The sequence below is a fragment of the Lepidothrix coronata genome, unplaced genomic scaffold, assembly GCF_001604755.1.
Source record: "Lepidothrix coronata isolate B3197 unplaced genomic scaffold, Lepidothrix_coronata-1.0 Scaffold0, whole genome shotgun sequence".
Lineage (NCBI taxonomy): Eukaryota > Metazoa > Chordata > Aves > Passeriformes > Pipridae > Lepidothrix > Lepidothrix coronata.
Genome location: NW_016690180.1, coordinates 19,088,285 through 19,102,965, shown reverse-complemented (window position 1 = coordinate 19,102,965; position 14,681 = coordinate 19,088,285). Strand labels below are relative to the sequence as shown.

The following is a 14,681-nucleotide window of genomic DNA, read 5'->3' as shown; positions in this document are numbered from 1 at the left end:
ACTGATTTTTAAACACTTAAGTTAGACCAACCTCATCTATCAGTTTGTTAGCTTGTTCTCTGTGCCAGTAATAAGAAGCTGACTCTGAAGTCTGCCCAGTAATTGCAACATATTGAAGTTCCTTGTAACTTTTACAGTAAATGCTGTAAGTTTTTCTTTTCAAACTTCTACAACATCAAGAGCCCTGACTATTTCAGAGAAAAGCTTAAGTCATCAGTTTAAATTGAACTAATCACACCCTAAAAATAGTTGAATAGTTCACATATAAGAAATCTGATTTTGCACACTTAAGAAGTCAAGTAACTTGCATCCTGTTAGAGAAGGTGTAACACAAAGCCAAGCGTCAAATTTCCCTTCTCTTTCCCTTCCTTCATTTTCTGATTCATTAATGGAAACAAGATAAATCTTAGATGGGAAAATGAAATCAATCAACTGCGTACTTATTATTTATCTTACTGAAAATTCAGACCACACATACTAGAAATGTAAAATGAGATCTTAAATTACTACTGGAGACTACAGTTCTTACAGTACAGGAAGGGGCTGCTGAGCTGGGTATCCCAGGGGAAAGACATGGTAGAATTAAAGTAGGATTCTACTGGAGAAGAGCTTAACTTTCAGTCACTGTCAAAAAAGCCAGCTGGAGAAATAATATTTAGAGTTTTTAGAGGACTGGCACATTAACAGCATTACTGAGGCTAGAAATTACTGGAAGGAGTACATGACTCACAGAACAAACAATGCTGCTTTTTTTGTAAGTCTGGGAATCATCTCCATTTGTGACAATAATACAACACTATGTACCACAAAAAAAAAGGATACTTGGGGTTTCCTAAAAAACTAATAAAAAACATTATTTCTATAGCCAGAAATTTTTTTGACCAGTTAGCAGAGCAGTCTTTATATTTGAATTTCCACATTGTCTCTCCAAAACACCTCCAATTATGCAGTGATGGCTATCTGTCACAAAATACATCTCTGAAAAGAGTTTTTACTAGAGATTTAGTAATTGTGATGAATGGCAAAAGAGTTTGTGTTTCAGACTGGGAAGTATCAAGAAACTATAAATGTTTCTTCTTCCTCCTTAGTTTAGTTGTTGAGAATATTAAGAATTGAGGCAAACTAATGTGTAATCACAGCACGATTCCTTTAGGGCACAAATCCTTCTCCTAGTCTACTTACCTTCACATTCTTTAACCCTTTCTCAAAGAGGCTAAGCATCTCTGAGAGTTTGTTGTCCGAGTGCACATTGTACACTGTCCGGCTACGCTGCTGAAGCAAACCAATGATACACTCATTTTCAATCTGCTCATGCATTTTAAACTCCTTGAATGTGGCATAAAGAGACTGCAGCAGAGCCCGAAAATCATTGTTGTTGGAGAAGTTGGTCTTGGAAAGCTGGAAGAAAGAAAAAGTTCATTAAAAAACAACGAAAATCATGTCAAACTCAAGTCAAATCCTTAGAACAGTTATTAGCTCCAGTGATTTGCTGCTTTCATGACTTATAAAAGCTGAACACCTTCAGTTTTTTACATAAACAGAAGCCAGTAAAATCAAAGTTGTATTTAAGCAACATAAGCCAATCTTGTGAAACACTGAGGTAAACAAATGTAGAAAGATTTCCGGGCAGAAATCAATGCAATTTCCTCAGCCCAGCAGGTTACTGGAAGTCTGAGCCCCTCTCCCAGATCTGCATTTTAGTCTGTACCAAGAAGCCATTAACAAATCCCTGTGTCTACCTTTAGGGATGTATTATCTACAAGGAACATTGAGTCCTACCACCAAATACAAACTACACTAACTGTTGAAAGTTTCCCATGGACCAAAAACCAACAAATCAAGACAGTACAGAGTTCTAGGTAACACAGTAGTGCTATTTTTACATGTCTACAGTCACCATTGGCAACAATACGTTTTCAAACTGCATTTTCCTCTGGTGACTAGAAAAACTGGGTTTCTTCCATTCTTATGTTTTAATCCATGTCCAGCTTCAAGAATCATAGCCCACAGCAGTATACAAGAGAAAGCATTCTAAAAGTAAAAAGTTTTTAATTTAATTCACAAAACAAGCCACTGGAATAGTCAGCAGTGCCTTAGTTTACAAAGGCTCTGGAATCTCAAGGTTTAACAAGAAATGGGCATCTGAGAGATACATGTTCTTACACAGTACTTACATTAAAAAAAATACAAACTGAGATACGTAAAACTTTTTTTCATTTAAAAAACCCTAAATGTACTTACTCATTGTGACATTGCATTGCCACTTCCTGGCAACCACCAGCAATGCAACTGAAACACACTGGACACCTGCCAAGCTCTTATGCAACTCCAAGTCAGCTGTACATACTGTACATTACATGCTGTACATATGAGCAAAACAACTCATTATGGAAAAACAAATTTACTTAGCTTCAGAAGAGAAAGAAAATAATGCACAATTAAGAGGGTTTTTTGTTGTTTTTTTTCCCCAATAGACCAACTACTGGCGGGTCAGAAAAAACCTGATGTTTGTAACACGCTGTGTTAGGATTTGAGGCACACATTGTTATGCACATATCACTAACAGGAAAAGATCTTGGCTCCAAAGACATTTCTATCCTATACTAAGCTCAGAGAACGCAATACACAGAGCAGTGGCACCAGACAAAACTGAAGGCTCGACTTTCCATGCTGAAAAGCAGAAGACTGAGCAAGCACAGGAGATGGGCACAGAAGCAACTCTCCAAGACAGCCTCCTCACCTCCCACCATTTGTGAATCAGACCTCAATAAAGAAGTGTGTTTTCTCATGTAGCATTTCTTTCGATTAAGGACTGTGTCAAAATAGTTCATTCTACCCATAAGGATCCACAGCACCCCAAAGAACCTTTTTCCCTGAAGAATCTCATTTGCTCCCAAATGCTTGGCATTTTGATTGACTTAAAATGTAAACAAGACTATAGTGGATAACAGGAAGGTTACACAAATCTACTGTATTTTGTGGTTGACTTTAAAAAAAATTAATTCATAACATTGGTCCTGATAAAAAAATACCTTCCCATCTTCCTGACTCAAAGTCTTTTTAAGACTCAAAATTTTCTGCTGAACCTACCTTATCATCCACAAATCTGAAATAAATTAAGAATCCCTTTGTGCATGCAATTTAAGAACATCTGTTACAAATGTATTGTTATAGAAGTCACTGTAACATGAAACACTTGTATATTCATCTCTGCTACTGAGACTTCCAGCAGATATCCAATTGATGAGCAACTATGGAGAAGATATTGAAGTTTAATGACTATACTAGAATCAGAAATCATTGTATTAAAAAGGCCAGCCAAAGCTGAGAACTGGCTTTTCAGAGGACAGGTAGCCTAGCAACAAAGTCACTCGGTCAGACCTGTAATTTCATTACCAGGCTGATGAAGTCTTATGATGGGGGACCAAGACTATTAACAGACAGCAGCTGCTCCATTCCGAGATCCACTTTTCACCAGCTCTACACAAGGAAAACTAGTGCAGGAGTTTAGCAGTGCGCGAAGAAAACCACCACCCCCAGAACTCAGACAGAGGATGGCAAGGGGGTGGAAATGGACTCTACTATGGGTATTTGTTGACTCATCAAAAATATAAAGCACAGTGCATGTGAGCCCTGAACAGCCTTAAAATACACCACACTAAACCAAGGATCAGAATCACAGGTGTTACAGATACCTGGGAGTTTTTTGGGCTTTTGAAGACATTACATTTAAACAGCTGAACATTACAGTGCAACTTGTTTTATGTTTGGAATGCAAACTCTAATTGAGGAGCAGTACGACAAGAGCAACAGTTCTGGTGACTCCTGAAATTTAAGAATTGTTCATAATCCTAACAGCACGAGCAACTGGTCAAACAACATTCAGCCCTTTGCATTGCAAAGTCTGTTTTAAACACTTCAGAGACCTTTGGCCGATGCAAGTATAGTCTAGAAGTAGCCAGGGGCTTTTAAATTCAGTATTAACTTTTTTATTAAATCCTTATTAAAATAAAATAAATGATGCAACTAAAGCATAGCTATGCTTGAAAACTCTTTGTAGCTCAGACAATCATATGCCAGTTTAGGTGAGTGTCCAAGTCACTGGACTACAACAGAGCCATTAACATGCTCAAGATGAATGTACAGAGTTGTAGCAAACACACATCTTTCCATACTCTAAGATACTAAATTTTTGTGCTTCAAGAACAAGATACCAATGCTGGCAATACTAACAGTAATTGTTATTTATACAGTACTTCATGTTCACAACACTCAACTGAAAGAAACTCTGCATTCAACTCCTGCATCTCCTTTGTGGCTTTAGTGCTTTAATTAAAAAAATGAAACTTTCTGTCCAACGGAGACAGAGATATTTCTACACCCACGATGCTGTGAATAAATAGGGAAGCTCAAGACTGCTAATTAAATCACCAAATAAAACCCAGTATTTACTTGGTTTCTGGGAGTGTTTTACACATGTGCCAATATGGAAAAATGTCGTCTTAGAAGAAGAAAATTAATTTTCCAGTAATGTTAGTTTACAGTGAGTAAACTGAAACAGTTTTTTTCCTAATAACTATGCCAAAAATATATTTAATGAGTGAAAAAGGTTTGCTCCTTCCTTAAAAATATCCAAGCATATTATAAACTGACTGAAGGAGAAATCAGCAAACAGGACTAAAGAAAAAGTAAGCTGCTCTTATCAGACTTGCACAGCAGTAAGCAAAGTCTATAGTGTGTTCTAACTTTCCCAGTATCCCTCTATTCCCAACTACAAGCTGAAAAACAACAAAATTATGAGGAAAAGAACAGGAGAGGGAAAATTGATTTTTCCACTTTCCTCAGAGATTTCACAAATTTAAAATGGAATAACTACTCAAGGTCAAAAAGTTTAACGCGGCTACAAATTCATAAACAGCTTTATTTCAAATGAAGGTTTTCACCACCAGCACCTGCAAATTCTGAACAATCGCTAACGCTAAAAATTCAGTCTGGAATCTAAAACAAATTGAAAATATTTTTTCTTCCTGATCTTCTTGATCAATTGTTGTTCTTTTTCATGTATCATCACAAGTAACATTTTTGACAGGTCAAATTCCTATATATTCTGCTTTCTATGTGTAACCACATTAAGACTTACACAACCAGTTGATAGCCACTGGCTGTGAAATAAAAGACACAATATTTCTGATGATCAATGTAGACTAGATTTCTACCACTAGTTAACTCAGCAGATTTAAAACTAATTTAAAAAGTAGAAAATCTTTTTCATTTTGGAGCCATCAAATCATTTTGGTTAAAAGAAAAAGGATATTAGGATAAATATCAGAAAAAGTTTTTCACTCAGAAGGTGGTTGGGCACTGGAACAGGCTCCCCAGGGAAGTGGTCACAGCACCAAATCTGTCTGAGTTCAAGAAGTTTCTGAACAACCCTCTCAGGCACATGTTGTAATTCTTGTGGTGTCCTGGGTAGGGCCAAGAGCTGGACTCAATGTTCCTCATGGGTCCCTTCCAATTCAGCATATTTGATGATTCTATTCTATGATTCTATGAAAAAAATTATTTTTAGAACAGCACCAGGAAAAAAGAAGCAGCATTACTAGTTCAGCTACAACTTTTCACTCTTACATTTTTAGGTATTATCACTTCACATACGCAACAGCATTAAAAGTCAAAGGACAGAAATCTGGACTCTGCAGAGATATTACCTCAACTTTATGCACAAGAAAATGAAGGAACAAAGACCACAACAAGGTGTGCCTGTGTCAATACCAAGGGCATGTGGTTTCATGTTATACTTAATCTGCTGAAAATTAGGGTGTGGGGGTGGAGGAGGAAACACAGAAGCAGCAGCCCTGCCCCTGCTTCTAGCTGTACATTCCTGCTACTTTCCTGGAGTGTGTGCTAGCAATCATGCAGCTGCAAGACAAACCCATGTGTTGTACTGATCCAGTAAAATGTTGTGCCTTTTTGCAGATTTGCTTTTTCACCTGATCAGTGCACTAGTAACACCCAACTATAGGCAACGTCTTTTAGGAATCCACAAGAAGTTCAGTTTACACGGTCCCCAAGGAAGAACTAGGGTGCAGAGACAGCCTAGCAAAGAAGATGACTGTCCCAGTGTCACCTCTCCTTGGCTTACTCTATGTAGAGGTATATGAGGTGAACAGTAAGAAAATTGGCTGCTTCATGCTCCAGCTGTTCATATGTTTGAAGCCTTAAATCAGAGGAGAAATACAGTTTTCTGCCCTGGGTGCTTTTCTTGGCTGTGGGTCAACTCAAAATAATAGTAATTAATTGGGCAGGTAGGACAGAATCTGGCAGAACTCAACAAGAAATTCAGAACTTTCAAGTGCCCTTCTGTCCATTGTTGTCTTCCCTACACAATCCTGTCCTCTGTGTAATCTTGTCAGTTGTTTTGCAGCATAACTAAAACCTTGAAATAGCATCTCAAAAAAACCTCCCAAAAAACCAAACCAAAACCAAACAACAAACACTGTATTAACTCAAAGATTCAGGCAGACAAAATTATTTTGTTTTTCAAAGAGCATTGGCAACACAGAAGGTAAAATCTTGTACTCTCTCTATTTTGAAAGGCTAAGGTCAAGCTGACAAATGCCAAGCATAAGAGTACAATGGATGTGAAAAACCCTACGGGTATCTCCATTTTTATTTTCCATTTTTTCATTTCCATTTTTACTGGTGTCTTTCACATCAGTATCTTGCACTACATACACGTCAATTTTGTCTAATGAATGTCTGTAGATCCGTTTTTGAATCATGAAGAGCTTTTCACAGAGATATAAATAATGGGACTGACTGCACCAAGATTTTCAATGATGCAATTGCTGCGAGTGTCAGATCCCCCTGGGGACCACAGGAAAAGCACAACTCAGGAAGCACTGGGAAAATCACCTAAGCCTACTCCACCATGCAGTTTCCACAAGCAGAGGTTTACCAGGGATGGAGGGACACAGGCTGTTACCAGGTCTGCAGACATAATTTAAAAACATTTAAAAAAATAATTAAACAAAAATCTAGTAAGGATATGAACTACAAGGGCCTTGAATGAAAGCATGATGAACACTGCAATGATGCTGTTATTTAGCTGTGTCACATCATTCTAGATGCCGTAAAAGACTTCTTTCCTGTCTTATATCCTCAAGGCTACAGATTCCCAGAAAGACCTGGTCTTCTGTCCTTCTGTCAGGACATACCTGAAGTCCCATGAGTGAAATAACAGCAGTCTCAAGGCTCCTCCCCACTCTCCCACTGCACAAATACACAAACTACAACCACAGTAAAAATGCCTTTGTCCCTCTGCACCAGTCTCACTGCAATTTCCTAACACAATCAAAAGGAGAGCACTGGAAAAATTCCCCTCTCCAGCTTAATTCATCTTGGCACTAACTGCAAAAGCAAGAAGCCAAGTCTCTCAAGAATTACAACTTACACTATTTAATCAGTTAAAGCATATTCTAGGATAGCTGCATAAAACCTGTACTAAGACTGATACACACTAATTACAGTGTCTGGATTTTTAGATGAAATCAGTTTCTTTTCTTTTTTTTTTTTTTGTGCCACAGAATATGAGACAATAAATCATTGTTGCTTAAAGCAGAGAAGGGCAAAGGTGGGTTGTTACTGCTCTCCAGAACAGGCTGGGAGAGAGGACAAAAGATCAGAGTGATATCCAAAAGGTGAAAAGAAAACTTTTTTCCTACAATTCAAGGACAAAATAGCTGATAAGCAAATACTGGGAAATAAAACTGCTACTATGTCTGGCATAAGAAAATACCCTCAGATTCTTCTTAGGAAGGCAAAAAAGATACAAAAGAGAAGCATCTGATAGGTAAGACAAAATAGGTGTTTTGTTACATTGAAGAAATGGTGAGGTTTGAGGTGGCAACAAGAACTAAAAGCGTCCTGATAAACGGAGTGAAATCGCCCTGTAGGTTTGAAAAGCTTCACTTAAACTCCAAACAAATTTTACCACTGTTATCCCCCATTTCAGACCTCCTCTGACACTTTAGTTAAAATGCATTTATTTTAAAATGTAGATATTTAAAATGCATTGTCACTTCCAGATTCATCTTCAAAATATTCTTCTTCATAAAAAAAATAGTTCAAAGCTGTCACTTCCCAATAGTCATGACAAAAATTTACTGAACTATTCAGCATCCAGAAGCTAAGATGGAATGATAACTGGTAGAGTCTCTGATGAAACAGAGACATGGACAATAAATTGCTCACCTATTTCTGGATGCCAATGAGGAGGTTTAATTTCCTTCCATCGAGGAAGGAATTTTCTTCCGTCTTCTGCCTGCAATGATAGCATAGCCTACAGTTTACAGACTTACTGGGACTAATCATCCAAAGTAGTTGTTTGTTCATTCTAAACATAGGTGAAGGAAGGTGCTCAGTGCTATGGGAATAACCAAATACTATGAATTTCTAAATCAACATACACCCATTTGAAGCAACAGTGGAAAAGGAATAGCAGTGTACTCAAATACTGAAGAGGGATTTCAAAAGGAGAATGAAAGCTTTACCAGCATTTGTTGATTATAAACAGAGACACACTTATCTTCACAGAACAGGCATTTTCTGTTCTCAAGGGCATCAGGGGAAAAAATTTCACTTTGACATAGTCATAAAGTTGAGAATTTATCTAGTTTTTCAGATTTCAGTCCCCCTGGCTGCCACAAAAAGTGTGATCATAACGTGGTCATATAATGCCCTGCCCAATGCTTTATAATGCCAACTCAACTTAATTCAGGAGTATTTTCACTCCTAAACAGTTGATCGTATTACAGATGATATAAAAACATCACAAATTTAACACAGGAAAACAATCCATTCTCTTCAGCGGAAGCCAAAGCTTGCAAGGAAGAGAAACAACCAAGATTAAAGAGAATGGCAAGTTATGAAAAGGAACTTTTTAGGTATATGGAAGTTTTGAAAAGAATCCTACAAAAAAAAAAAACAAACAAAAAAAAAAATCCCCACAACCAAAAACCAAAAACCACTAAGAACTTGTCAATGCAGGTAAATTCAACAGAACAGAATTTAGACTTCAAGTTAGGAGGACAGAGGAAACAGATTATAAGAGAAGGGATACTTTATGTCAACTATTTAACAAGAAAGGCAGATGACAACAGCAAACTTCAATGTCTTCTTTGCTCAAGTCTTCATAAGAAAATTAATTAGGAAAAATATTTAGGGCAATTAATTTTTAACAAAGAGTCAGAAGTGTAGGCTAGCAAAGAAAAATACTAGTTAAATATTTATATAAGTTCAATGTATCCAAGTCAGCAGAATATGACAAAATTGATCCAATTTCCTGGAATAACTAGTCAAAGTAATTACTGAATCATGAGAAATAACTGCAGAGATCTTTTGTAGAAAATTAAGATCACAGAAGACTGAAGTCAGGCAAATAGAAGAAGGACCTTAGATGCTTTTGATCAAACACGCAAAGGTTTCACAATAAAGCTGAACTATTAAGGTAGCTGTTTACTCCTGCAGTGGTTAGTCCTGTTCCCTCCTCCCATACTGCCAGCCTGGTTGTGGAGCTTGTTTGACCTCTTAGTGAGCCAGTTTTACTGAATCATCTTTCGCTTCAGTTCCCTAAATGAACTAGCTGCTCATCAAGGGGCTGGCGAAGCACAAAGGATATCATCAACAATTAACCCTTCCAGCAGCAGCAGCCAGTTGTTACCTCCTCTCAGTCACAGTATGAAGTCTCATCCTAGTTTTGAGAGGCAGAGAGAAGGACGTGAGAACAAGCCATCAAACATCACTAACTGCATTATAGGATTTAGAGTGCAACCATTTTTCCTAATGCAGCCTAAACTTGCTGGGTAATTATATATAACACAAAGATTTGAAAACATTCTTTGGCTGCAGTAACTCCACAAGAGAGCAGGAAGTTTGAAATCCCTAACAGCAAGACTAGGTGTCTTGTCTCTGGAAAGGTCCAGCCAAAATTTAATCGCCGTCTGTATCTAGACCAGAGTCTGCTACTTCAGTAGTCCTGTTACCTATTAGAAGTAACAATCAGCCAGCATGGATTTGTTTAGAAAAAAGAATCTGATTTCCTTTTGATAAGTAAACTACTTAAAAGGAAGATGATACAGATCACAATTTCTCCATGATTTTTGATAGTTTTGCCTTACAGAAAACTAATACAATCTGCAGGAAATGGCAGGGTAGCTCAAGCACTTGCAAACAGTGCTCTCAAGCCACAGCTACCAGCCAAACCACAATGGGATTTTCAACATATGATCAGTCGAAACCTGTGCTGCCTCATGATGGATACGATACTTTCAGCCACAGCTGGGAAAGCTGGTAATACACAAGTGGCACATTCTCGAGTGTGGGAAACACAAGATCATAATGCGACAACAGAAACTGCCACTACTGGACATCAACATGCTGACTTGGACGAGTGCATACTTGTACAGGATAGAAGTCTAATGACAAATATGAAAGGAAATTTGAGTATCAGTCCTCAGAGAAATATGGCATTATAGACAAGCACAAAGCGAGTATGCTACTGTTAAAAAAAGACTGCAGAATAACAAATCTGCTCTACTCAAAACCAGCGTTGTCCCGTTTTGCACAACAGATTTCAGGAAAACACAGACATAATTAAGCTGAGGTTTCACAGTAGCTTAAGTCAATCTAGTTGCTGGCTGTCACAGTCCCCCCTCTGCCTCACGCTGGCTTCAGTAGTGACCTGACCAGTGCTTGCTGGCAGCACTACATCAACACAAAAACTAGCCTGCTTCAGAAAAAAAAATGTTTTCTGCCAGCTTAGAGCCTTTGTGAGTCACTTCAAGTGCTGATGGGAGCCAGAGAGGCAGGCAGTCGTAATAGCAGCAGTCAGATAGCTTGAACTGTTAGAGAATGGCAGCTTAGTCCTGACAAAAGCAACAAGTACGCTGGGGTACAGAAAGCGTGACCCATGTGATGAAGTAGAATGAATCAGTTTGCTCAGGACAGAGAACACATAACCAAGATGGAGGACAGGCTACAACTGCAAATCGGCACAAGATTGTTCTGAAAACGAAGAACGGTTCACTAGAGACAGGAAAACAGAATCTGCTCTATTTGTAGCAAAGATGACGTCAGGCATTAGGACAAGCTTTTTAGCTATAAAGACTGTCTGCTGTAGCACTCCACTGCCTACAGGGGGGACATCCTCTAAGCACTTAAAGAATCTTCTTATCATCAGAATAAGAGATAGATTTGATAACATTGTAGATTTCCTTAATAAAAAGACTTTTAGTTACTCTTATTATCCAAGTCCAGGGCACTGTGTACAACACAGGTAAAAACCACCATTTAAGAATGCAGCAAAGGTACAGTGAGATATCTGACAGCAACAGCTAACAAAGTCGGATAACTTTCCTAACACACCAAACATTTTAAATGTCCAGTTTACTGTTCTGTCTCGCATAAAGTCCTGGAAGAACAAAATAAACCGTGTCTCTCTGTCCCAAAGGATTATTTAAATGCCTACACACTTCATCCATCAGTAACATCTAAACTCTTGCCCTGAAAAGCAGAGCATGGATGCATCCATTTCAACCTCACTAACATTTGGTGGAATTTAGCAAATACTGATGCTAACAGACAGCAACTACACAGTGTGCAGGGAACCCGATGAACACAGGTAACATGGAATTCACAAAATTAAAGAATCCTCAAGGTCAAACTAAAGTTATAAAGAGTACGGCTTTAGAGATTATAAATGCCACACAAGCAGAACTACAGTCTTACCTAATTACAGCATCTCAATCACACAAGTAGGAAAGTTTTCCTGGAAGTTTTTCTAGTGCAAGGCTAGCATTACTCTAAGATAAAAGTCACAGGCGAGACACAGAGCTCAAGTTCTGAAAAAGGGTTAAAGGATGCAACAATGAATACTTTAAGAAAAAAGTGCTTTTCGTTCACTTCTTCGAAGGAAAAAGGGAGCAAGCAAATTCCTGTATAAAAACTGCAAAAAATCAAATATGATGATCATTACAAACTTGACAGTTTTAATCAAAAATTTTTAGGAAAAACAATCATTCCTGCCCAGGCAATTTTATCAGTTGTGGTAAATTTGGTCAAAACTTTGTGGAAGGCTCAATAAAAGTAAAAAAAATACGTCTACAGGAACAAACCCCAAATGACAAGAATATCTGGAGGTTTAAACAAAACCTGTTCGGTTACCGCCAACAATATGCTGATATGGTTACTGGGGGTCACGGCAGAGGAAGAGCCCCAGGTGCTTGTTTCCTTTCAAGTAAAATCCACTCTGTTAAGACATCATAAGTTTTCCTGCCGCCACGGCTTGAAGTTAACTGCAAATGCACCCACAGATAAAAGGCAAAGTGAAACTACACCAGGTCTCACCTTCTCCTCTCCCTAGACCCTCTGCTCAGCCCGTTCAGTAAGCTAACCTAGCCAAAAAACAGCTCATGTTTTCTTTACCCGATCAGCAAATGGAACGGGCTCACACGAAAGGGCCTGGTGAACCCCAGACCACTACAAGGTGGCATGTGGAAATCGGGAAGGAAGCATGAACTCCCCATCCTGCTGGCAGCAGTAAGCTATTATGCTGTCTCTCAAGTAACTTCAACCTTCTTTTAAACTTGTGTTAGCCAATCTGGTTCTCCCAACAGCTATTTAAGCCCACAGACGGGAGGCACTAGTTCTTTCAGTAGGAGTGCTGGCTGTGAAGTATTTGCCCAAAACCCTCCCGCCGCACTCAAAGCTGCTGCAGGGAAGTTTGCCTTTCAGGTGACACACCAGTCTTGGTTAGTAACTACCCTGACGCCAGAACAAAAATTATTTTTTGTCTACGAGCAAAACTGCATATATTTAAAATAAAAGAACGCACCTAGGGTACCTCTAAACCACTCGCCAGTTAAACGCTGTGCATAAAATCGCAAGCATAGACCGTGAGCGGGCAGCACGCACAGTGTCCTGCCTGGCAGGACTGACTGACAAACACCGCCGGGTCTGCCTGCTCAGAGAGCGCCAGGACGGCGGGGCGGCTCAGCCGGTGCCCGGCGCTGGAGGGCGGGACACCCGGCCCTCGGAGCAGCCGGGCAGGGCAGCAAGGGGAGCCCCGGCCCGGCGCGGCACCGCGACGAAGAGGCACCCGCAGCCCCGGGAGTGGCCGGACAGCGCCCGGTACGAGTTGCCAAAGGGGCCGGGGCGCTGACAGCTGCGCACTCCCCGAGCCCGCCCTCCCGCCCTCCCTCCCGCCCCGGGGCAGCGCGGCGAGGGCTGCTGCCGTGCGCTACCTTGTCGCAGTAGAGCCCCACGAGCTGCTTCATGCGCCAGTGCGGGGCGGAGAACACGTCCACCTCCTCGGGGAAGGGAGCCATGTTCTCCCCATGGAGCCGCGCCGCGGGCGGCGGCGCGAGCGGCGGCGCGAGCATCCACACCGCGCCTGCGCCCGCCCCGCGTGACCGCGGCCGCCGGTGCCGCGCGTGCGCCGCTGGCCCCGCCCCTGCCCCCCCTCCCCGCGGGCAGTGGCGTTCGCTGGGCCCGCCTTGGCCCGGGGTGGGGCTGCTGTGCCTGGGGCTTTCCGGCGCTGCGCTGAGTTCTGTTTTGGAGGCACACCTTCGGGGCCGTTCAAGTGCGCTGACGTACTGCCCGACTTGAAATCCTGCGCCTTGGCAGCGCTGAGTTTGTGGCTTGTGGATGTAAGGAAACAATTTATAGAATCACAGAGTCGATTAGGTTGGAGAAGAGCCCTGAGATCATCGAGTCCAACCTGTGACCGAACACCACCGTGTCAACTGGACCGGGGCACCAAGTGCCACATCCAGTCTTTCCTTAAACACCTCCAGGGACAGTGACTTCACCACCTCCCCAGGCAGCCCGTTCCAATGCCCAATCCCTGTTTCTGTGAATAAATTCCTCCTAATGTCCAACCTAAACCTCCCGTGGCACAGCTTAAGATTGTCTTCTCATCCTATCACTACTTACCTGGGAGAAAAGGTCAACCCCCCTGGCTGCAACCTCCTTTCAAAGAGCCATAAGGTCCCCCCTGAGCCTCCTCCAGACTAAACACCCCCAGCTCCTTCAGCTGCTTCTCATAGGACTTGTGCTTCAGACCCTGCACCAGCTTCACTGCCCTTCTCTGGACACACTCCAGCACCTCAATGTCCTTCCCTGAATTGAGGGCCCAGAACTGGACACAGTACTTGAGGTGTGGCCTCATCGAGAAAGGTCCTAGAAAAGCTATTTGTGCATATAGCGGTCTAAAATTTATGGTACTGTTTTGCTGATATTGAGACAGCATTTCTGAAGGAAGACTTTATTTGTACTTTGCAGCAAGAGGGACAACTCCCAGTTGCCCAACCAGGAAACCATGAGAAGCTAGAAGCTGAAAGAAATCTGCTATGCTATAAAACACAGTCATTACAGAAACTGAACTAAATATGTGTGTTTACAGGAAGTAAAGGCAATGCTTCACTGAAATACGCTGAGGAGATGACAACATCAGGAATAAAGCGGGTGTGGCAGATGAACTGGTGTTTGTGAGGGAAAATGTGTGATGGGTCCTAAACTAGGCTGCAGTGGGGAATCTGTGCCCAACTTTTTGCAGTATTTGTGCCAAATAAACAGAGTTAAATGTGTTTGTTTAACATCCAAGGCAAATGGACCAGGAACAC

At 40.9% G+C, this 14,681-nt stretch overlaps 1 protein-coding gene across 1 annotated transcript in view; it reads right to left on the bottom strand.

Annotated features, from left to right (window-relative positions):
* Positions 1–13,452, bottom strand: part of FBXL5 (F-box and leucine rich repeat protein 5) — a 35,427-nt gene extending 21,975 nt beyond the window's left edge. The window contains exons 1-2 of the mRNA XM_017806545.1: positions 13,302–13,452; positions 1,183–1,398 (exon numbers count right to left, since the gene is read on the bottom strand). Coding sequence (XP_017662034.1) covers positions 1,183–1,398; positions 13,302–13,439 — 354 coding nt within the window. The 5' untranslated portion in view covers positions 13,440–13,452. The remainder of the gene's footprint in view (positions 1–1,182; positions 1,399–13,301) is intronic.
* Between the last annotated feature and the right edge of the window lie 1,229 nt (positions 13,453–14,681).